Genomic DNA, 21,501 nt, shown 5'->3' with positions numbered 1-21,501 from the left:
ATCATGGCCGAACCCTAGCAAGCCTTATTCTAGGTTACATGTAGCATGAAAATGTTGAACCTTAAGCCAATATCCTACACATTTCATGAGGAACATCATAATACATTTGGTTCAAGTTCCAAACTTCCTAAACCCATTAACTCAAGGTGGCCAAAACATATTAAACATGGAAACTAGGTTTCTAGTGGCATAAGAGCAAGGAAACCACAACTACATTTCATAGCATTTATCACAAGAAACATCATGAGCATATCTAAGTTGGGTTCTAAATTTCCCTAGGCCTTTAAACCCATGGTGGCCGAAACATGTGAGCATGGAAACTAGGTTTCTAGTGGCATAAGAGCAAGGAAAACACAACTACATTTCATAGCATTTATCACAAGAAACATCATGAGCATATCTAAGTTGGGTTCTAAATTTCCCTAGGCCTTTAAACCCATGGTGGTCGAAACATGTGAGCATGGAAACTAGGTTTCTAGTGGCATAATAGCAAGGAAAACACAACTACATTTCATAGCATTTATCACAAGAAACATCATGAGCATATCTAAGTTGGGTTCTAAATTTCTCTAGGCCTTTAAACCCATGGTGGTCGAAACATGTGAGCATGGAATTGTTTTTCACGTGGCTTGAAAGCATGGAAACCCTACACAATTTTCATGGCATCATTACAAGAAACAACATGAGTAAACTTAGTTTAAAAATCTAAGCATCCTAGCCCTAAAACTTAGTGTGGCCGAAACTTACATGTAACCAAATTTCTATGTAACAAGCAACCATAGGAACATCAACTAGTTTCATAACATTTCATCAAGAAGGTCATGAGCATCTTAGACTTGGTTTAAACTTTCCTAGGCCTCAAATCTCAACATGGCCGAATCTTCATAAGCATGAAATAGAATTCAAAACCAACATACAATCATGGCATAATATTTTAGCTTCATATCTTGTCTTAGGAAAAATCATAGCATGCTTAGTTTTATGTTTAAAGCTCTCCTAGGCCTTTAGTTCTTCCATGGCCGAATATTCATGAGCATGAAAATAGAGTTTCAATCAACATACAAGTGAGAGAAAAAGTTAACCACACCATTATCATAGGGTACATAACACAAGAACAAGGGAGCATGTTTAGTTTGAGTCTTTAGCTTATCTAGTCCTCTTGTTCATGCTTGGCCGTGAGTCTAAGGTTCATGGATCTAAGTGTTGGAGCAATCTAGTGACCCTAGGTTTTGATGTTTGGGCAAAGGTTTAAATTAGGTTTTTTATTGTATTTGATATGCATTGTGAGTGTGCAGGATACATGTACAACAAGGAAGTCCAAGTGTGATCTTGGCAAAGGAGGAAAGTCCAAGGATGAGTCTTGGCGGTGTAAGTCCAAGCATGTAGTCTTGGCAACGTAAGTCCAAGTGTAACTTGACAATGGATGAAGTCCCGGAGGTGCGACCTCTTGGCAAAGGAAGACCCGACAACAATGACAAGGCCGATGGAAGCTCCAGAAGGCAAGACGTGAAGGATGGGGAGGCATTCGAGGGACACAAGGCTGATGGAGGAGGCTAGAAGGCTAGGTCTAGGTTTGTCGGGCAGGGATGAGTGCTGAGAGATTGTACTCGGAGTAAAATACTAGAATTAGGGTTTACTGTAGCAGTACTGTAGCAGTATTGTAGCATTACTGTAGCGCTACTGTAGCAGTACTGTAGCGCTACTGTAGCAGTCGACTGCATGTTTTAGCAGTTGACTGGTGCAGTCGACTGGGGCAGTCGACTGGCAGCGAACAGAATGTGTGAAATCGAGCCGTTGGGGTGTAACGGTCCAATTTCCACAGAGGGCAGTCGACTGCATGTTTTAGCAGTCGACTGGTAGGCGGGATTTTCAACCTGCGGGCTATAAAACCAAAGTTGTGATCTTGGTTTGATTTGACGAAATTAGACTTGGTTAAGGTCTAATTAGTAGTCTACAAGTGCTCAAGAGTTTTCCTTGTGTCCAAGAGGTCTTGGTGAGTTTGTGGTGAGGTTTCTCTACCCACAAGGAGTTTGAGCTAGCCGGAGGTCTTCCGGGGAGTAATCCACCGACGGATAGGGATCGTCCACCTTACGGACACGCCGTGGAGTAGGAGCTTTATCTCCGAACCACGTAAATGATCGTGTAGCTTGGTTTGCATTCTTTCTTGTCTTGTATTTTGTTTAGCTTGTTTATTTTTGTATTATTCCGTTGCGCAAGCTAACAACGTAGAAAGCGAACGATTTGGGTGAGCCGCTATTCACCCCCCTCTAGCGGGCACATCGGTCCTAACAATTGGTATCAGAGCGAGGGCGCTCTTCTACGGACTAACTGCCAAGAGAGCAAGAAGCTAGAGGAAGAAGAAGATGAAGTCTGATGGACCGCTCGGATGGGATATCCGAATTCCACCTCCGTATGACAAAGAAGACTTCAATTATTGGAGGAAGCGGTTGGAGACATGGTTCCAAATGGATTGGAACCAATGGGTTGTCTTGAGTGACCCATTTGAAGCTCCTACGGACAAGAAGGGTAAACGCCTCCGACCTCGGCATTGGACCGAAGAGCAACGGGAACAAGCGGAGGCCGATAAGAAGGTAACAAAAATCTTGTTAAATATATTACCTTCTAACATCCTTTTGAGTGTAGGTGAATACACAAGTGCATGTGATCTTTGGAAAAAGATCATTGTCCATCATGAGAACCCTACACAAATCCAAGAAGAGGAGAAGCCCAAGGAGAAGGGCTCATTGGTCCAAGAAGAGAAGAACCAATCGAATGTTGACATAAGTTCAACATTCGAGGAGGAGAAGGAAGATGAGGAGGTATCATGCACATCTACAAGGGAGGAAGAAGTGGAATCATCCACATCTTCAAGTGAAGAGGAAGAAGAGAAATCCGAGGAAGAGGAGATCTTGGAAGCTCAACCCTCCACCTCAACTACCAAGAAGAGCACAAAGTACCGCATCAAATGTTTTGAGTGTGATAAGATAGGGCACTACAAGAGTAGGTGTCCTTCACTCAAGAAGGTAAAGGAGGTAAATCCTAAACTCACTAAAGTTAATTTAGAAACTAATGTGAGTTGTAGGAAGAAGAAGAAGGAGAAGAAGCACATTAGGTGCTTTACATGTGGTGAGTGGGGTCACTACCACACAAAGTGCCCAAGGAAAGGAGAGCTCATGAAATTGGCGTACTTGAAGAAGTGGGAGAAGAAGGGAGCTTCCAAGGTAAAAACCGAGGTATCATTTAATGAATTCATTCCGTTGACACATGATAAAAAGCATGCTAGAAACAACTCTTATCATCTTAATGTTATTTATCATGAGAATAGGAGGCATGATAACCTTAAGGATAAATATATTCCTCCTCATGCTAGATTTGCCAAACCTAAGGTTAGGAAGGTAAATAACAACTTAGGCAATAACACCAAGGATTTTAGATATATGCCTAAAAATAGAAATGCTCAAGGATTCAATGAAAAACCAAAATCTAGGGATTTATGGGGTGAAAATCAAGTCTTGAGGACAAGACTTGATAATTTAGAAAGGACCTTAACAAGAATGGAAAATATTCTTAGGGGTCAAAATGAGCATAACCTAGGAAAAGCTAGACAAGGGCCATCCAATGGCTATAGAGGTTTGGGATACAAACCTAAAGCCAAGAAGGATGTGACTTCCTTTCATAGGGTTCCATATAGTTATGGGACCAACCCTAGGTTTAGAGGTCAAGTTAAAGATACTAGGGAAGGAATCCCTAAGAGTATTTTTGGCAAGACCAATGTGACTAAGACTTCTAAGAAGTCCAACAAAGTCACAAAGAAGGTCACAAGGGAGGTCATCCCTAAAGTTGATCTAATAAAGGTAACTAAGGCTCCAAAAAGGCCTAATAAAGTCACAAATAATGTTACAAAGGGAGTTAACCCTAGAAGTGACCTAGTGGAAGTGACCAAGGCTTCTAAGAAGCCAAGAAAGGTCCTTAGGAAGGTATCTAGGGAAGTCTTCCCTAGTGAGTACCTAGAGCATCCAAGGAGCACCAATAGGTATTGGGTTCCTAGGAACATATTCTCTACACCCTAGATGGGTTTAGAGAGTGTCAACTCCAATTGGAAAGGTAGTTAACCCAACCTTGGGAAAGTTGACACTTGAGAGCATTTTCAAGGTGATTGTTAACCTTTGAAAATGAAAAGGATGATAAGTGTTACTCTTTGAAAAAGTAAAATATGTCAAAGTTTGAGGAGTTGAATCTAATTTAAATTGACACACTTGAGAGAAGCAAAAGTAATGTCAAATTTGGAATTCGACATTTTATTATGGAATTAAGGGAAATGTAAACCTTAATCCAAATTATCACTCTTGGAGAGAGTAACATGTGCCAAATCTTAAGGAATTATCTTTGAATTAAATTGACACAATTTGGAGAATCATAAGAAATACCAAGTTAGGATTTTGGTATCTTCTTAGTGATTTAAGAGAAATCTAGGTCCTAATGTAAAATATTTACTCTTTAGAAGAGTAAAATATGTCAAACGTTGAGGATTTGAACTTAATTTAAATTGACACATTTAGAAAAGGATAAGAAATGCCAAGTTGGGGTTTTGGCATTTTCATGAGAAATCATGGGCAATCTAGGGTTAAATTTTGAGTTAGCTAGGTTTAAGGACACTTAGATAGGTAATCTAGGTATCTTATGTATACTAATTTGTCATGTTTTGTTTGCCCATCATATGTCATGACATCATATCTATTTTTTCATTCATCTTTATTATGAAAAACATAAAAATATCATGTCATGTCATACATACATCATGTAGTTATAGCATATTTTTCTTTTAAAAAATTACTTATTTTGATGTATGCCATAAAACATCATGCATTACTTTAATTCCCTTGTTATTTAAGGACAAATGGCATCTATTATAAATGGTAAATATCCCAACAAGAGGGATTATATCAAGTGGCATCCTAGATGGATGATCATGATTTTTACAATGCCTAGATAGAGATGCATGATCCCTTAGTTTAAGGCAAGACCAAATATACATCTCACAAAGAACTATAAGGTGACTTGTATGTGTTTTAATACACGTTAGATACAAGTGAGATGTTAAGATGGTGAACTAAACTCAAGATGTTGATCTAGTGCATCTTGTTGAGTTTTAGGTTCATCAAAACACATAGTTATGTGTCTTCCAATCATTGGGAAAGCTAATGTACAAGTCATGTGCATTGAGCCCAAAGAACGTGGTTGGATATTGGTTTTAAAAATGATTTCAAAATACTTTTGAAAAACCTTGGTGAAGACTATCTTTTGATAGTAATCATCATTGGAAAGTTAGACACAAACTAGGAGAAATCATTGAAATTCTTTAAGAGTTTTCAAATTTGTGTCAATCTTTGAAAATAGGAAGTATTTTCAAAGAAAACTATTTTTTCCTGATAAAGTATACCCTAAATAATGTCTACATGAGGTTTCATGATGAAAACAAGTATGTATTGGTTACGAAAAACCAAAGTGAAGTTTCGGTTGAGGTTTAGTTTCATTATTGAATTTTGAACCTCAAAACTTTTAGTTTTGGTTTTCCTAATTATTTAGGAACCCCAAGTCATTGTTGGTGCAATGATAGAAGTTTGACCATATTTTTAGGGGGAGTTACTCTTTGAAAACATAAAAATCTTTTCCAAGACCAAAAGGAGGTCAAGTGTTAAGGCAGCACATGACATTGGTATGGGAGGTGTTACCAAGGATAAGGGAGAGTCATCCAAGGCCAATAAGAAGGAATATGCTAGGATATCATATAATTATAGCAAGGATGAGGTGTCCAAGATTAAGGACAAGAAGAAATTAACCAAAGACAAGGTGTCTAAGGTTAAGAAGGTGAGTTTAGTAGGCCAAGTATCAACCGAGGTGCACCGAAGTGGCCTAGCCATAGTAGATGAGTCACCAAGGGAGGTGACTAAGGCTAAGATTCCTAAGGTTAGGAAGAGCCTCTGGGACCCATGGTAGATGAGTTATCAAATGTGCCAAGTGGTTAGGAGACAGACTTAAGCCTCTAACCTAGTGGGTTGGCACAATTGGGATGTGTTTCGTGCATGGAAATATGAATTAGGTTTATATTGCATGAAAATTAGTTTTTGATGAATATATGCCATATAAACTAATGCTAGGGATGTATTATGGTTTAGTATGGGCAGATACATCAAGAGGAAGCCAAAACTAGGACTTTAGGTCAAGGTTTAATTGAACCATTTAGTTAGTTTTGAATTTTGTGTCAATCTTGGGATCTGTGATAAATATATTTTTATATATATTTTTACCAAGTAGAAATGGATAAGATAGGCCTCTTCACAAAATTTGGGATTTTTTGGAGGTCTGTGGAATTTTTGGTGCATTTCTGAAAGTGGGTAAAAAAGGCTAATTTTTGCCAAAAAGAGTACCAGTCGACTGGTACAGTTACCAGTCGACTGGTAACAGTAATTTTCAGCACAGAGGACCTCTGTAAGCTCATTTTGACGAGGCCAGTCGACTGCTGGTTTTACCAGTCGACTGGTAACACTGTTCACGGGCACAGAATGTCTCTGTAAGCTCGTTTTCATGGGGCAGTCGACTGGTACTTCTTGCAGTCGACTGATACGGTCTGAAAATGTTTTTCAAGCATTAGAAAATGACCAAAAGAGTGGTGAACATGTATGTAATCTTATGGGGGATTAATATATGATGTTTATGGTCATTATAGGTCAAAGAGTCCAATAATTGGGATATTGTTGGAGCTTTTTTTTGATGTATGGCAAAGGGGGAGAAGTTTAGGTTTAAGTGGGAAACTTACATACCTTTGCAAGAAATCCTAGCTCAAGGGGGAGCTTAGGTGAAGGGGGAGCGATTGCTCATTTATTAGCAAAAGGGGAGAAGTTTACCTTTGCAAGAAATCCTAACTCAAGGGGGAGCTTAGGTGAAGGGGGAGCCTAGGATTAGGTTCCATGATTTATGCATGTGTAGATTGCATGTTTATTTGTATTATTATTGATATATTATTTCCCTAACTTAAACGGTTTGCCAAACATCAAAAAGGGGGAGATTGTTGGAGCAATCTAGTGACCCTAGGTTTTGATGTTTGGGCAAAGGTTTAAGTTAAGTTTATTGTTGTATTTGATATGCATTGTGAGTGTGCAGAATACAAGTACAACAAGGAAGTCCAAGTGTGATCTTGGCAAAGGAGGAAAGTCCAAGGATGAGTCTTGGCGGTGTAAGTCTAAGCATGTAGTCTTGGCAACGTAAGTCCAAGTGTAACTTGGCAATGGATGAAGTCCCGGAGGCGCGACCTCTTGGCAAAGGAAGACCCGACAACAATGACAAGGCCAATGGAAGCTCCAGAAGGCAAGACGTGAAGGATGGGGAGGCATCCGAGGGACGCAAGGCTGATGGAGGAGGCTAGAAGGCTAGGTCTAGGTTGGTCGGGCAGGGACGAGTGCTGAGAGATTGTACTCGGAGTAAAATACTAGAATTAGGGTTTACTGTAGCAGTACTGTAGCATCACTGTAGCAGTATTGTAGCATTACTATAGCGCTACTGTAGCAGTACTGTAGCAGTCGACTGCATGTTTTAGCAGTCGACTGGTGCAGTCGACTGGGGCAGTCGACTGGCAGCGAACAGAATGTGTGAAATCGAGCCGTTGGGGTGTAACGGTCCAATTTCCACAAAGGGCAGTCGACTGCATGTTTTAGCAGTCGACTGGTAGGCGGGGTTTTCAACCCGCGGGCTATAAAACCAAAGCTTGGGAGCTTGGTTTGATTTGATGAAATTAGACTTGGTTAAGGTCTAATTAGTAGTCTACAAGTGCTCAAGAGTTTTCCTTGTGTCCAAGAGGTCTTGGTGAGTTTATGGTGAGGTTTCTCCACCCACAAGGAGTTTGAGCTAGCCGGAGGTCTTCCGGGTAGTAATCCACCGACGGATAGGGATCGTCCACCTTACGGACACGCCGTGGAGTAGGAGCTTTATCTCCGAACCACGTAAATGATCGTGTAGCTTGGTTTGCATTCTTTCTTGTCTTGTATTTTGTTTAGCTTGTTTATTTTTGTATTATTCCGCTACGCAAGCTAACAACGTAGGAAGCGAACGATTTGGGTGAGCCGCTATTCACCCCCCTCTAGCGGGCACATCGGTCCTAACACTAAGTTCTAATTAATCATTTTAGCATGGAAACATTAGATTAACCTCCTACATAAGATACATGTCACAAGAAAAATAATAAGCATATCTAGTTTAAAATTTCTTAGACTCTTCCTTTTGTCTTGGCCGAAATTTCCATAAAGCAACCCTAGGTTTTTAAGCAATCTATCTTCATGGAAAACCATATAAGCTATTATACCACAGGTGAGGGGAAGCTTACCTAGTGTTCACTTGCTAATCCTTAAGGAAATGGTACCCTTGGTGAAGAGGAAGAAGAGAGCTTCTTCTTTTAGCACTCCTTTTGATTTCCCTTGCTTGGAAGGGTACACCTTGAAGGCTTCTTCTTGTATCTTAGTTTTCTCTTAAGAAGAAGACCTAAACTCGGCTTGTGGTGATGAGGGAGAAGAGCTCTAGTTTCGGCAATAGTGAGGAAGAAGAAAGAAAATGAAATCCTTTTCTTTCTTTCCTTTTTATGCTAAGTGGGTGGAAGAAACAAATATGAACTTTGCTTCCCTTTCTCCTTAACTCATGTACATACTTTTCTAATGAGAATATGTCCTCATTCATCTCCCTTAATTCTCCTCATCCTCACTCTCTTAATCCCCACGAAAATAAGGAGAAAAAAAAATAGAAAAGACAACTTGTCTTTTGCTTACTCCTTTTCCTTAACCAAGAGGTAAACAAGAGGAAGAAAGCTACTTGATTTTCTCTTGTTCCCTCACTTAATTATATCTTCACTTTTAACTACAATTCCCATCATTTTCCATTCATATGTTATTCATTATCCTAGTGGTTATCATATATAATTTTCTTTCTATCCTTTGTGAGAGGTTCAAGGTTCAAACCTTCACCTCTTCTTTTTATTTCTCTTATTTCTTTTTTCTTTAATTCTTCTTACTCTTATGTTCCAAAGCAAATAACACCCATATACTTATCTTATAGTTTTGTGGGTGTTACAGTAAGTACATCTTTTAAATATTTTTGTATTGCATATATCTATAATAATAATTTATATACGTTTATGTTAGTACTACTAAAATTGATTTGAGTTGACATTATGAAAGTTTAAAAAAAAATATATGATACTTGACCAACAAAAAATTCCTCAATAGAATCATCCACATCTTCCATTAGCAATGGAACAAGTCTTGTGTTCATTTCATATGCATCTTTAGCTCATGGAAACTGCTCTTCAAGATCTCTATATTCGTTAAAGTTGACCGACTCATCTAATGAATATTGCATATCATTTGCTAAGAATTCATCCTCAGAGACATCCTTTTCAATTTCCTCTTCCATTCTATTGTCATTATTTTCTTATTCAGTCCACATATCTTCAAAGAGTTCTTCCAATACTATATTCGTATGTGCTAGGTTATTCTCAACACTAGAAGCTTGTTCATTCAAATTGAAGTTATAATTAATAATCTCTTCAATATTAACCACAATACTATAGGAACTTGAAGGTGTCATATTGCTAGTACTTATATTTATATTGGGAGTAATGCTTACGTATGGGTTCTCTGATTGTGATTCCATAGTCTGCATCATAATTGAGAGCACTTTGTTAGAAATTAGATCGTCGCTGCATTGATACAATAAAAAATTAATCATATTGCGAACAAAAATTGAATTAAGATTGTAATTTTTTTAAAAACACAATAGTCCAGTGGAAGAAATGGAAAAATCATAATATGAGTTTTATTGTACTACCTTTTGGAATTTTTTCCTTTTAGAAACAAATAACTTTTATATCAACAAATACTACATTTTAGATCCATAAGATAAAGTGTAAACAATGATAAGAAAAAAACATCTATAAAATTTACAATATTAATCTTAATACAAATTTATAGACTTAATAGCGAAAAAGACATCTAAAACATGCTAGAAGAAAACATACATGTCACTAATTAGAGTGGAAAGTTTCGCCCAAATTAGGGTGGTTTTAGATATCACTGGTGTTAGAATCGATGTACGCGGCTAGAGAGGGGGGGTGTGAATAGCCGACCCCAAATCTTCGCGTTTCTTCCTACGATTAGGGTTAGCACAGCGGAAATAACTAAATAGAAACGCAAGAAGGAAAGATCAAACCTCAAACTCGAACTCGACGATGTAACGAGGTTCGGAGATGAAACTCCTACTCCTCGGCGTGTCCGTAAGGTGGACGAAGCCTACCAATCCGTCGGTGGATGAGTCCCCGGAGAACCGGCTAATAAATACTCCTTGTGGGTGGAGAAACCTCGCCACAATAGCTTGCAACAGCAATATGGAAATACAAAGAAGAGCAAGAACAAAATACACAATGAATGTACAAATACTCGCTTGCCTTCTCGTCGACTGAAGTCCCGGATGAAGCACCAACTTCACGGACGAATGCCAAGAAGCAACTCAGTCGAAGAAGCTCACCCGAAGCTTCGGTGCTCAGCAAAGCTCAAGAGCACAGTAGTGAAGAAGCAGAAGCTTCGGACCAGAGAAAGAGTGAGAGAGTTGCCACACTGTAGAAGCCCTCAGCCCTCTTATACCTGCATCCACCTGCGAAGAAGAAGCCAGAAGAAACGAGCCGTTGTCTCGCAATGGATAGGACGTGGACCGATCAGGCTTCATCCTGATCGGTCCAAAGGGTCCTGATCGGTCACAGGACCGATCAGATCGATCCAGGAGGAGTCTGATCGGTCCCTAGGACCGATCAGCCTTTCTCCTTCTTCTCTTCTGTTTGCTTCCTGATCGGTCTTGAGACCGATCAGATAATCCACAGAAGCATTCTGTTTGGTTACTGATCGGTCACCAGACCGATCAGCCGTATCACTGGATCGGTCCCCAGATCGATCCAGAACTTGGTTTTTGCCCAAACCAAGTCCCAAGCCTTCCAAACCAACATCCGGTCAACCTTGACCTGTTGGTACATCATGCTTAGCATCCGGTCACTCCCTTGACCTGCTAAGACTCCCCACCAAGTGTCCGGTCAATCCCTTTGACCCACTTGGACTTTTCTCTTCGTGCCAAGTATCCGGTCACTCCCTTGACCTACTTGACCTTCACAACACCAGATGTCTGATCACCCTTGATCCATCTGGATTTTCCCTTGCCCGGCTTCACTCACCAGGACTTTCACCTAGCTTCACTCACTAGGGTTTTCACCTGGCTTCACTCACCAGGATTTCTAATCTGCCCGGCTTCACTCACCAGGACTTTCCAACTGCCTGGCTTCACTCACCAGGACTTTCCCACTGCCTGGCTTCACTCACCAGGACTTTCACCTAGCTTCACTCACTAGGGTTTTCACAACTGCCTGACTTCACTCACCAGGACTTTCCCCAACTGCCTGGCTTCACTCACCAGGACTTTCACTTTCACCTAGCTTCACTCACTAGGATTTTCACCTGGCTTCACTCACCAGGATTTCCCGACTGCCTGGCTTCACTCACCAGGACTTTCAGAACTGCCTAACATCCCAGTTAGGACTTTCCATGTGCCAAGCTTCCATACTTGGACTTCTCCGTGCCAAGTCTCCATACTTGAACTTTTTCCGTGCCAAGCTCCCTGCTTGGACTTTTCACCATGCCAAACTCCCTGCTTGGACTTTTCACCATGCCAAACTCCCTGCTTGGACTTTTTCCATGCCAAGCTCCCTGCTTGGAGTTTTCCCGTGCCAAGCTCCCTGCTTGGACTTTTTCGAGTCAGGTCAACTCACCTCGGGTCAACCAGGTCAACCTTGACCACGGGTTGCACCCACAATCTCCCAAGCTTGTATCCTTGTAAAACATCAAGATACAACTTTTCTGTTCACGTCAAACATTGTCAAACATAACTCGTCAAACATCAAAACACAACTCGAGTCAAGTCAACTCGAGTCTGGTCAACCAGGTCAACCTTGACCTAAGGTAGCACCAACAAACACAACTCGAGTCAAGTCAACTCGAGTCTGGTCAACCAGGTTAACCTTGACCTAAGGTTGCACCAACAATCTCCCCCTTTTTGATGTTTGACAAAACTCATAATCAAACTTAGGTTTTCTAATGTTCTTCCTTGAACATTCTTCCCAAACCTACACTCTCCCCCTTTTTGACACACATCAAAAAGAGTGAATGAAGGTCAAGAGTTTCTTTCTAATGAAGGCCCCATACCTTTCATTGAAACCCTTAATTTCCCCCTTGATACTAAGGTCAACAATTAACTTAGTGATAATCCCATATCACTCAAGTGTTTAGGAGTAAAAACTCCCCCTAAAAGTCAACTCCCCCTTGACTAATAGGTAAAACTCCCCCTAAAGGTCAACTCCCCCTTGACCATTGCACTAACAATGTCTTGGAGAGTTTCAAACCTTTAGAAACCTAAAACACCACTTCCCGAGCTGAAATTTCAGACAACCAGTCGAAATTCAGCAAGTTGGCACGCCCTGATCGGTCACCGGACCGAACAGGCTCCCTCTGGATCGGTCCAATGACCGATCCACACAGACCTGGACCGATCAAAGAACCTCCTGATCGGTCCACGACCTCTGATTTCTGATTTCTGAATTTTTCTTCTCCCGAAATTCAGAAACCTCTAGAAAATCACAAAAAATTTCAAAAATTGTAAAATTTTGAGGATACATTCCTCATAACATATACTATCATGGAAAAATAGTTTTCTATGAAAATAGCTTCCATTTTTCAATCTTGACACAAAGTTCAAAAGACTTTGAAATAGCTCAAAGTTAAGTCATCTTTGTATCAACTTGTTCAATGATGAAGGCTATTACTAGAAAAGCTTCATCAAGGTTTTTTAAATCAATTTTGAAATAATTTTAAACCCTTTAATTTGGGATCACAATCTTAGGGCTAAATGTACATGACTTGTACACAAGCTTTCCCTATGATCCCCTATTAGAATTAGGTTCATCTAGGTACAAGAACCATGCACCTTGATCCTAACTCATCATCCTAATATCTCACACACATCTAAGTTGTATCAAACATATTCAAGTCAATTTTGATGTGAGATATGGGTTTAGGTCATCTTAGGCTAAGTTCTCATGCATTTTTTAAAACAACAACTTGATCTCCATATCAAATTGTGTTGTTTGTCCTTAAGTCAATTTAATTGATCCTAAATGCAAGAGAAGAGATGATGACATGGCATATAATGATATCATAAATGAAACATGTGCCAATGTCATGATGTCATGGCATAAAGTGTGAAACTTAAATAAAGCATGACATTTAAAACTAACCTAAGCATTATCATGACATTTTAAATGATCATAAAATAAATATGATGTCATGACATGGCATATGGCAAACAATATATGGCAAGTAACATGTAAAGGTATAGAAAATACCTAATTCTAGCCTTAGTTGCCGTTTTTGATAATTTCGATCATTTTGCCATAAATTCTATATTCCTAAGTGTGATAGACCTCAAATCATATACCAAAGATGTTTAGATCACTACGTGCCAACTAAATTGACTCTAGAAAACTCCTCAAATTTGATTGGCACATTCTAATCACCTTAGGATTAATTCTTAATTTCATTTTCAAGGCTTGATTATACCTTGAAAAATCCTAAAGTACCACCTTTTGCCATGATTAGGTTAACTACCTATTCAAGTAAGGTTGGCACACCCTAACTAATCTAGCGTGATGAAATCACACTCCTAGGAACCCAATACCTATTGGAGCTCATTGGGTTCACTAAGTATTCACTAGGGATGACTTCCCTAGCAACCCTTCTAATGACCCTCCTAGGCTTTGAAGCCTTGGTCATTTGGGACTCATCAAGATCAACTCTAGGGGTGACTCCCCTTGTGACCTTGGTGATGGTCTTCCTTGCCCTAGATTTTGTTCCATAATCGAATGGAACATTATGATAAGTGGGCTTGACCACTTGGGACTTAGGTTTGTGACCCAAACCTTTCTTGTCCTTGGACATTGGTTTTTGACCCTTAAACCCTAGAGATGACTTCTCCAAGTTCTTAAGAGCCTTTTCCAAAGTATCAAGTCTTGACCTCAAGACTTGATTCTCCTTCTCTAATACCTCAATTTTTAATTTTTCATTTTTCTTTGAGGTATTCCTAGGCATGTGTCTAGTTGTTTTGGGGTTTCTACCTAGATTTTCCTTAACCTTAGATGAATTAATCCTAGGGTTGACATTTCTAGTATTATCCTTATCTAGGTTAACATGTTTGGCTCCTAAGCTCATGTATTGGTTCCTAAAATTAACATGCTTATCATTATTAGCAATTGCTATAAAACTACTAGCATGTGTCTTATTAGAATTGCGATAATGTGCCTTAAAGAATACCTTAGGGTTTGCCTTAGCTCCCCCTATAGATGTGCTTGGTCTCTTGTCCTTGTGAGGTTGCCTCCCCCTCGGACATTGACTCCTATAGTGTCCCCTTCGCTTGCATTGGAAGCACACCACGTGCTCCTTGCCCTTGCGTGTTGGGACTCCGGCTTCCTTGACCTTTGGCGCCGGTGGAGTCTTTCTAACCCTCTTTGGACATTTACTCTTGTAATGTCCAAATTCCCTACACTCAAAGCACATTATGTGTAATTTGCTAGAAACTAAATGGCTTGAGTTACCTAGAGTTGAGGATGGATGAACGCTCTCTCCTTCATCCCTTCCGGAGGTAGAAGCTTCTTCTTCTTGCTCCGAACTTGAAGATGAACTCTCCTCCTCTTCTTCTTTAGATGTTGAGTGGCCCTCAACTTCTAAATCCATTCCTCCATGAAGTGAGCTACTTGGCTCACTTGACTCCTCTTCATGACTTGAAGTGGAGTTCTCCTCATGGAACTTTGCCAAGTTGTTCCACAACTCCTTGGCATCGTTATATCCACCTATCCTACACAAAACATCATTAGGTAAAGAAAATTCAAAAATTTTCAATACCTCATCGTTGACTAGGGATTGGTGGACTTGTTCCTTGGTCCACTCCTTCTTCTCTAGGGTTTCTCCTTTCTTGTCTATCGGAGGCTTGAAACCTAATTGAACACAACTCCAATTTTCAAGGTTAGTCATAAGAAAGTACTTCATTCTTACCTTCCAAAACGCGAAGTCGTCGCGATCGTAGAAGGGTGGAATCGTGACATCTTCTCCAAATAAATCCATTCTCTAGCTCGTGCTCCCCCGGGTGTTGATCCAACGAAGAGCGGCCTCGCTCTGATACCACTTGTTAGGATCGATGTACGCGGCTAGAGAGGGGGGGTGTGAATAGCCGACCCCAAATCTTCGCGTTTCTTCCTACGATTAGGGTTAGCACAGCGGAAATAACTAAATAGAAACGCAAGAAGAAAAGATCAAACCTCAAACTCGAACTCGACGATGTAACGAGGTTTGGAGATGAAACTCCTACTCCTCGGCGTGTCCGTAAGGTGGACGAAGCCTACCAATCCGTCGGTGGATGAGTCCCCAGAGAACCGGCTAATAAATACTCCTTGTGGGTGGAGAAACCTCGCCACAATAGCTTGCAACAGCAATATGGAAATACAAAGAAGAGCAAGAACAAAATACACAATGAATGTACAAATACTCGCTTGCCTTCTCGTCGACTGAAGTCCCGGATGAAGCACCAACTTCACGGACGAATGCCAACAAGCAACTCAGTCGAAGAAGCTCACCCGAAGCTTCGGTGCTCAGCAAAGCTCAAGAGCACAGCAGTGAAGAAGCAGAAGCTTCAGACCAGAGGAAGAGTGAGAGAGTTGCCACACTGTAGAAGCCCTCAGCCCTCTTATACCTGCATCCACCTGCGAAGAAGAAGCCAGAAGACAGAAGACCGTTGGCTCACAACGGATAGTTCTGATCGGTCCTGGGGACCGATCAGAGCTTCCTTTGATCGGTCCAGGGACCGATCGGGATGATCCAGCTATGTCTGATCGGTCCAGGAGGAGTCTAATCGGTCCCTAGGACCGATCAGCCTTCTCCTTCTTCTCTTTTTGCTTCGATCGGTCTTGAGACCGATCGATAATCCACAAGCATTCTGTTGGTTCCGATCGGTCACCGACCGATCAGCGTATCAGGATCGGTCCCCGGATCGATCCAACTTGGTTTTTTTGCCCAAACCAAGTCCCAAGCCTTCCAAACCAACATCCGGTCAACCTTGACCTATTGGTACATCATGCTTAGCATCCGGTCACTCCCTTGACCTGCTAAGACTCCCCACCAAGTGTCCGGTCAATCCCTTTGACCCACTTGGACTTTTCTCTTCGTGCCAAGTATCCGGTCACTCCCTTGACCTACTTGACCTTCACAACACCAGATGTCTGATCACCCTTGATCCATCTGGATTTTCCCTTGCCCGGCTTCACTCACCAGGACTTTCACCTAGCTTCACTCACTAGGGTTTTCACCTGGCTTCACTCACCAGGATTTCTAATCTGCCCGGCTTCACTCACCAGGACTTTCCAACTGCCTGGCTTCACTCACCAGGACTTTCACCTAGCTTCACTCACTAGGGTTTTCACAACTGCCTGACTTCACTCACCAGGACTTTCCCCAACTGCCTGGCTTCACTCACCAGGACTTTCACTTTCACCTAGCTTCACTCACTAGGATTTTCACCTGGCTTCACTCACCAGGATTTCCCGACTGCCTGGCTTCACTCACCAGGACTTTCAGAACTGCCTAACATCCCAGTTAGGACTTCCCATGTGCCAAGCTTCCATACTTGGACTTCTCCGTGCCAAGTCTCCATACTTGGACTTTTTCCGTGCCAAGCTCCCTGCTTGGACTTTTCACCATGCCAAACTCCCTGCTTGGACTTTTCACCATGCCAAACTCCCTGCTTGGACTTTTCCCATGCCAAGCTCCCTGCTTGGACTTTTCCGAGTTAGGTCAACTCACCTCGGGTCAACCAGGTCAACCTTGACCACGGGTTGCACCCACAATCTCCCAAGCTTGTATCCTTGTAAAATATCAAGATACAACTTTTCTGTTCACGTCAAACATTGTCAAACATAACTCGTCAAACATCAAAACACAACTCGAGTCAAGTCAACTCGAGTCTGGTCAACCAGGTCAACCTTGACCTAAGGTTACACCAACAAACACAACTCGAGTCAAGTCAACTCGAGTCTGGTCAACCAGGTCAACCTTGACCTAAGGTTGCACCAACAACTGGTGCTTTGGAGTTTTTCTAGATTGCTTGGAATTTTGGAGTAATGTGTCTACATCAGGAGTTTTGGAGATGGTCGGATAGTAATTTATACCAAACCAAAGTGCACACTTCGGATTTAAGGATATTTCATTTGGCAGGAAGATTTGAGCACTAACCGACAAAAGAACAGAGCTGAGTTTCGGCCCACCATTAGAGTTGAAGCTAGTGTGTTGCAAACCGTCGGAAACGTTTCAACAATTAGGACTTCAGTGGTCAAGAGGGGATGATCGTTTGTCTTCATTGAGTTATCATTGAAAATTGTAGGAAACACACCACAAACAGTCAGAGAAAGGTGCGTCATAGATGGTCGAAAAAAATTTTAGGTTTCCTCTCCACCTTTTTTTGATGAAGAAGTTGCACCGTTGTTGGGAGACGGTTTTGCTTCGGGCAGACGTCACAAAGAAAACGAGCATAGTCGGATATGCCATTTGGTTCAGAAGCATGCCACTACCCAGGGGCGGATGTACCTGGGGGGCGACGTCGGCGGTCGCCCCCCTTGTCGGTGGAACAAAAAAAAAATCGGGGCGCAGGCTCGCAGCAGCCGCCAGTCGAAGAAAAAACGTGAGTGTCGAATGGTAAACGGAGAAAACGAAGAGTCGAAGCCAGTTCATTTTTTTAATTGTGAATCACCACACGATCCACACGTTTCCATATATAAAACATATATAAAGGTTTATTTTTTATATTTTTATTTATCTCTCCTCCGTTTTTTTTATTGTGAATCATGTTGACACGTTTCCTCAGTTTATTTTTTATATTTTTATTTATCTCTCACAAAACCTTGTGATATTTCTTGCCCTTTAGTTTTTCTCTCTGCCGAGTGGCGACCAAAGCGTGAAAGCGGCAAAGCTGAAACCCTACGCCCAAAGCTTTTTTCTCTCTGCCGAGTGCCGAGTGTCGATCAAAGGAGGAACCCTTTTGATCCATCTTCTTGCACCAAAGCCAAAGGTGAAGCCTTCAGCCTTCATTCAGGTGTGGATTTTATTTTATTTTATTTTATTTTATTAATAATAGTTTGATTATTTCTTGATTACAATGTATGATACAATTAACAATTTAAAATTTTGATTGTTTAAATATTTAGTTGCTTTTTGTATTTGATTATTGGATAATTGAAAATTTAGATTTTGTATATTTAATGGTTGGATTATTTTTAATTTAGTTTTTGTATAAACTCTGAATATATAATTAGTTTTTTTATTAGCTGTTAGTTAATTGTAATTTGTGAATATTGATAATTTATGTTAAATTAATTTTATTTTATTTTTAAAATTGTGTTGATGAATGATGTTAAATAATTCAATTATGTTATTGTTAAATTGCTCACATTATTTTATGTTGATAATTTTTTTCCCATACATTATAATTTGTAGAAAATGTTGAAATATTTTGCAAAGAGGCCTAGGAGTTCAATTGAATCGTCTAGTGTTCCGGATGAAGAGTCTACTCCTGCACCACAACCACCACCACCTCCTCCTCTGCAAATTTTATTTGAAAATATTGAAAATCTGAGTAGTGAAGTAGAAATTATTGCTGATTCTAGTTTACGAAAATTGATTGAAGAGTATGATGTTAGTGCTAGAGATCATATTCGAAAAGAATATGTTGCTATGGGCCCTTGTCAACCTCGAGGCCATAATTTTCCAAGAAAAAAATGGGTAAAGACAATAGATGTTTCAGAGAGGTTTGGTTTAAAGACCGTGATTGGTTGGAGTATAGTGTTTCAAAGGATGCGACCTTGTATTTCTGGTGTTATCTTTTTAGACCTAGTAATATAAGGTTTGGAGGAGATGATGTGTTTACGAGATCTGGTTTCATAAATTGTAAAAAAGCAATTGAAAAATTCAATGAGCATATAGGTGGAGTTGGTAGTGCGCACAATGAGGCAAGAATACAGTTTGAGGGTTTCAAGAATCAAAGACAAAGTGTGGAGTATTCATTTTCATCGGGCAAACATGAGCTTGAAGTTGCTTATCACAAACGCTTGACTTCCATTTTAAAAGTAATTCGATTTTTGTTGTTACAAGGATTGCCATTTCGGGGACATGATGAGTCTTTGACATCATCCAATAGAGGGAATTTTTTAAAATTGCTCAAATGGTATAACTCAGAGTGTCTAGAAGTTGCGGCAGTTGTTGGAATGAATGCACCTAGAAATAATCAAATGATTGCCCCAAAAATTCAAAAGCAATTGGTGAATGCTTGTGCAGTTGAGACCACAAATACTATTCTAGCTTATCTTGGAGATAGGTGATTCACTTTACTACTTGATGAGGCTCGTGACTGTTCAGTGAAAGAGAAAATGGCAATTGTTATTAGATATGTGAACAAATATGGAGAGGTGATTGAACGATTTATGGTTGTAATTCATGTTGCAACAACTACAGCTGCTTGTTTGAAGGAGGCAATCAACTCTTTATTTGCTAAGTATGATTTGTTAGTGGCAAGATTGAGGGGTCAATGATATGATGGTGCTTCAAATATGTCTGGAGAATTTAATGGCTTAAAGTCACTGATAATGAAAGAAAATTCATATGCATTGTATGTTCATTGTTTTGCTCATCAACTCCAGCTAGTGGTTGTAGCTGTTGCTCAAGCAAATCAATATGTTTGTGATTTCATGTGGATTATTGGTTCGATTGTGAACACATTTGCATCATCTTGCAAAAGGGCCGACAAACTTCGACAACTTGAACATGACAGAAAAGTTAAACTTCTTGAAAGAGGAGAGATTAGTTCTGGTAGAGGACTAAACCAAGAAACTAGTCTAGCTAGACCTGGAGATACACGATGGGGGTCTCATCATTCAACTTTATGTCGTATTGAACAAATATGGCCATCTGTTATAGAGGTTCTTCAAAATTTGATTGATGATGGTGATCGTTCTTCTAAGGGTTTAAGTAGAACTTTGGTTGAAAGAATGGAGAGGTATGAATTTGTGTTTATTCTACTATTGATGAAATGTATATTGGCAATCACAAATCATTTGTCAACCGTTCTACAAGAGAAACATCAAAATTTTGTGAATGTGATGCGTTTGATCAATAATGTGAAATGCAAATTGCAAAAGTTGAGAGATTCTGGATGGAATATTTTACTTGAGGATGTGAAGTTTTGTAACACTCATTCCATTGAAATAATTAATATGACAGATAACATCAACAGCCGTAGTCGTTTGAAGAGAGATGGGAAAAATGTTAATTTTTATCACTACTACCATGTTGAAATCTTTTGTGAGGTAATTTCATAATTCTTTTTTTTGTTTACCATCAATTAAATTCTTTTAAACAGTAACATATTTATTAATTTTTACTTTTGTTGTTTGATTTTTAAATTGTAGGTTATCGATATTTTTCTACAGGAGATGGATAATCGTTTCTCTGAAACAACTACAGATTTGTTGATTTATATGTCATGCCTTGATCCTAGGAACTCGTTTTCTAGATTTGATGTACAGAAATTAGTGCGTCTGGCTCATTTTTATGAGGATAGTTTTTCTTGGAATGAGCATATGTTGGTTAAACAAGAGCTTGAAACATATATTGATGATGTCAGATCAAATGAACGGTTTGAAGGCATTTTAGATTTGGGAGCTCTTGCAAAGAAAATGATTGAAACAATGAAGAACCGTGTGTTTCCTTTGGTTTATCGGATGATTGAGCTAGCCTTACTTTTTTCAGTTGCTACTGCAACCGTTGAAAGAGTGTTTTCGGCAATGAATATTGTCAAAACAGATTTACGAAATAGGATTAGAGATGAATGGATGAATGATAGTTTAGTAGTCTATATCGAGAAAGATGTTTTTAATACTGTCGACAATGAGCCAATTTTACAGTGTTTTCAGAACATGGAGTCTCGAAGAATGAAATTGTCACGTATTCGTTAGTAGACTGCTTAATATTTTAATATTATTGTACGAGTTTTTTCATAATATTGTACCTTTTTCTCCTGTATGCCAAGTTATTTAAAAAATATTTTTTTAATTACATAGAAGTTATTAACTGTTCAAAAAAAAAATCGTAACTGTTCAAAAAAAATTCGCCGCACTCAGATCGCGGTCGCCCCTCCATGATTGAATTCCTGGATCCGCCACTGCCACTACCACAAGAGATACATGGGAGGATAAAATCGGTATAACATACGTAATTTAGTAATTTATAAAGTATCCTACGTGATTTAGTACTTACCAAACTTTACCTACTAGGT

At 39.9% G+C, this 21,501-nt stretch overlaps 1 protein-coding gene across 1 annotated transcript; it reads left to right on the top strand.

Annotated features, from left to right (window-relative positions):
* The first annotated feature begins 19,597 nt into the window (after positions 1-19,597).
* LOC121999370 lies at positions 19,598-21,181 on the top strand. The gene is made up of 3 exons (XM_042554059.1): positions 19,598-19,699; positions 19,868-20,491; positions 20,636-21,181. The coding sequence occupies exons 1-3, from the start codon at positions 19,598-19,600 to the stop codon at positions 21,179-21,181; spliced, it is 1,272 nt and encodes a 423-aa protein (XP_042409993.1).
* The last annotated feature ends 320 nt before the right edge of the window (positions 21,182-21,501 follow it).

Source organism: Zingiber officinale, chromosome 7A (genome assembly GCF_018446385.1).
Source record: "Zingiber officinale cultivar Zhangliang chromosome 7A, Zo_v1.1, whole genome shotgun sequence".
Lineage (NCBI taxonomy): Eukaryota > Viridiplantae > Streptophyta > Magnoliopsida > Zingiberales > Zingiberaceae > Zingiber > Zingiber officinale.
This window is presented reverse-complemented; position numbering and strand designations above follow the sequence as displayed.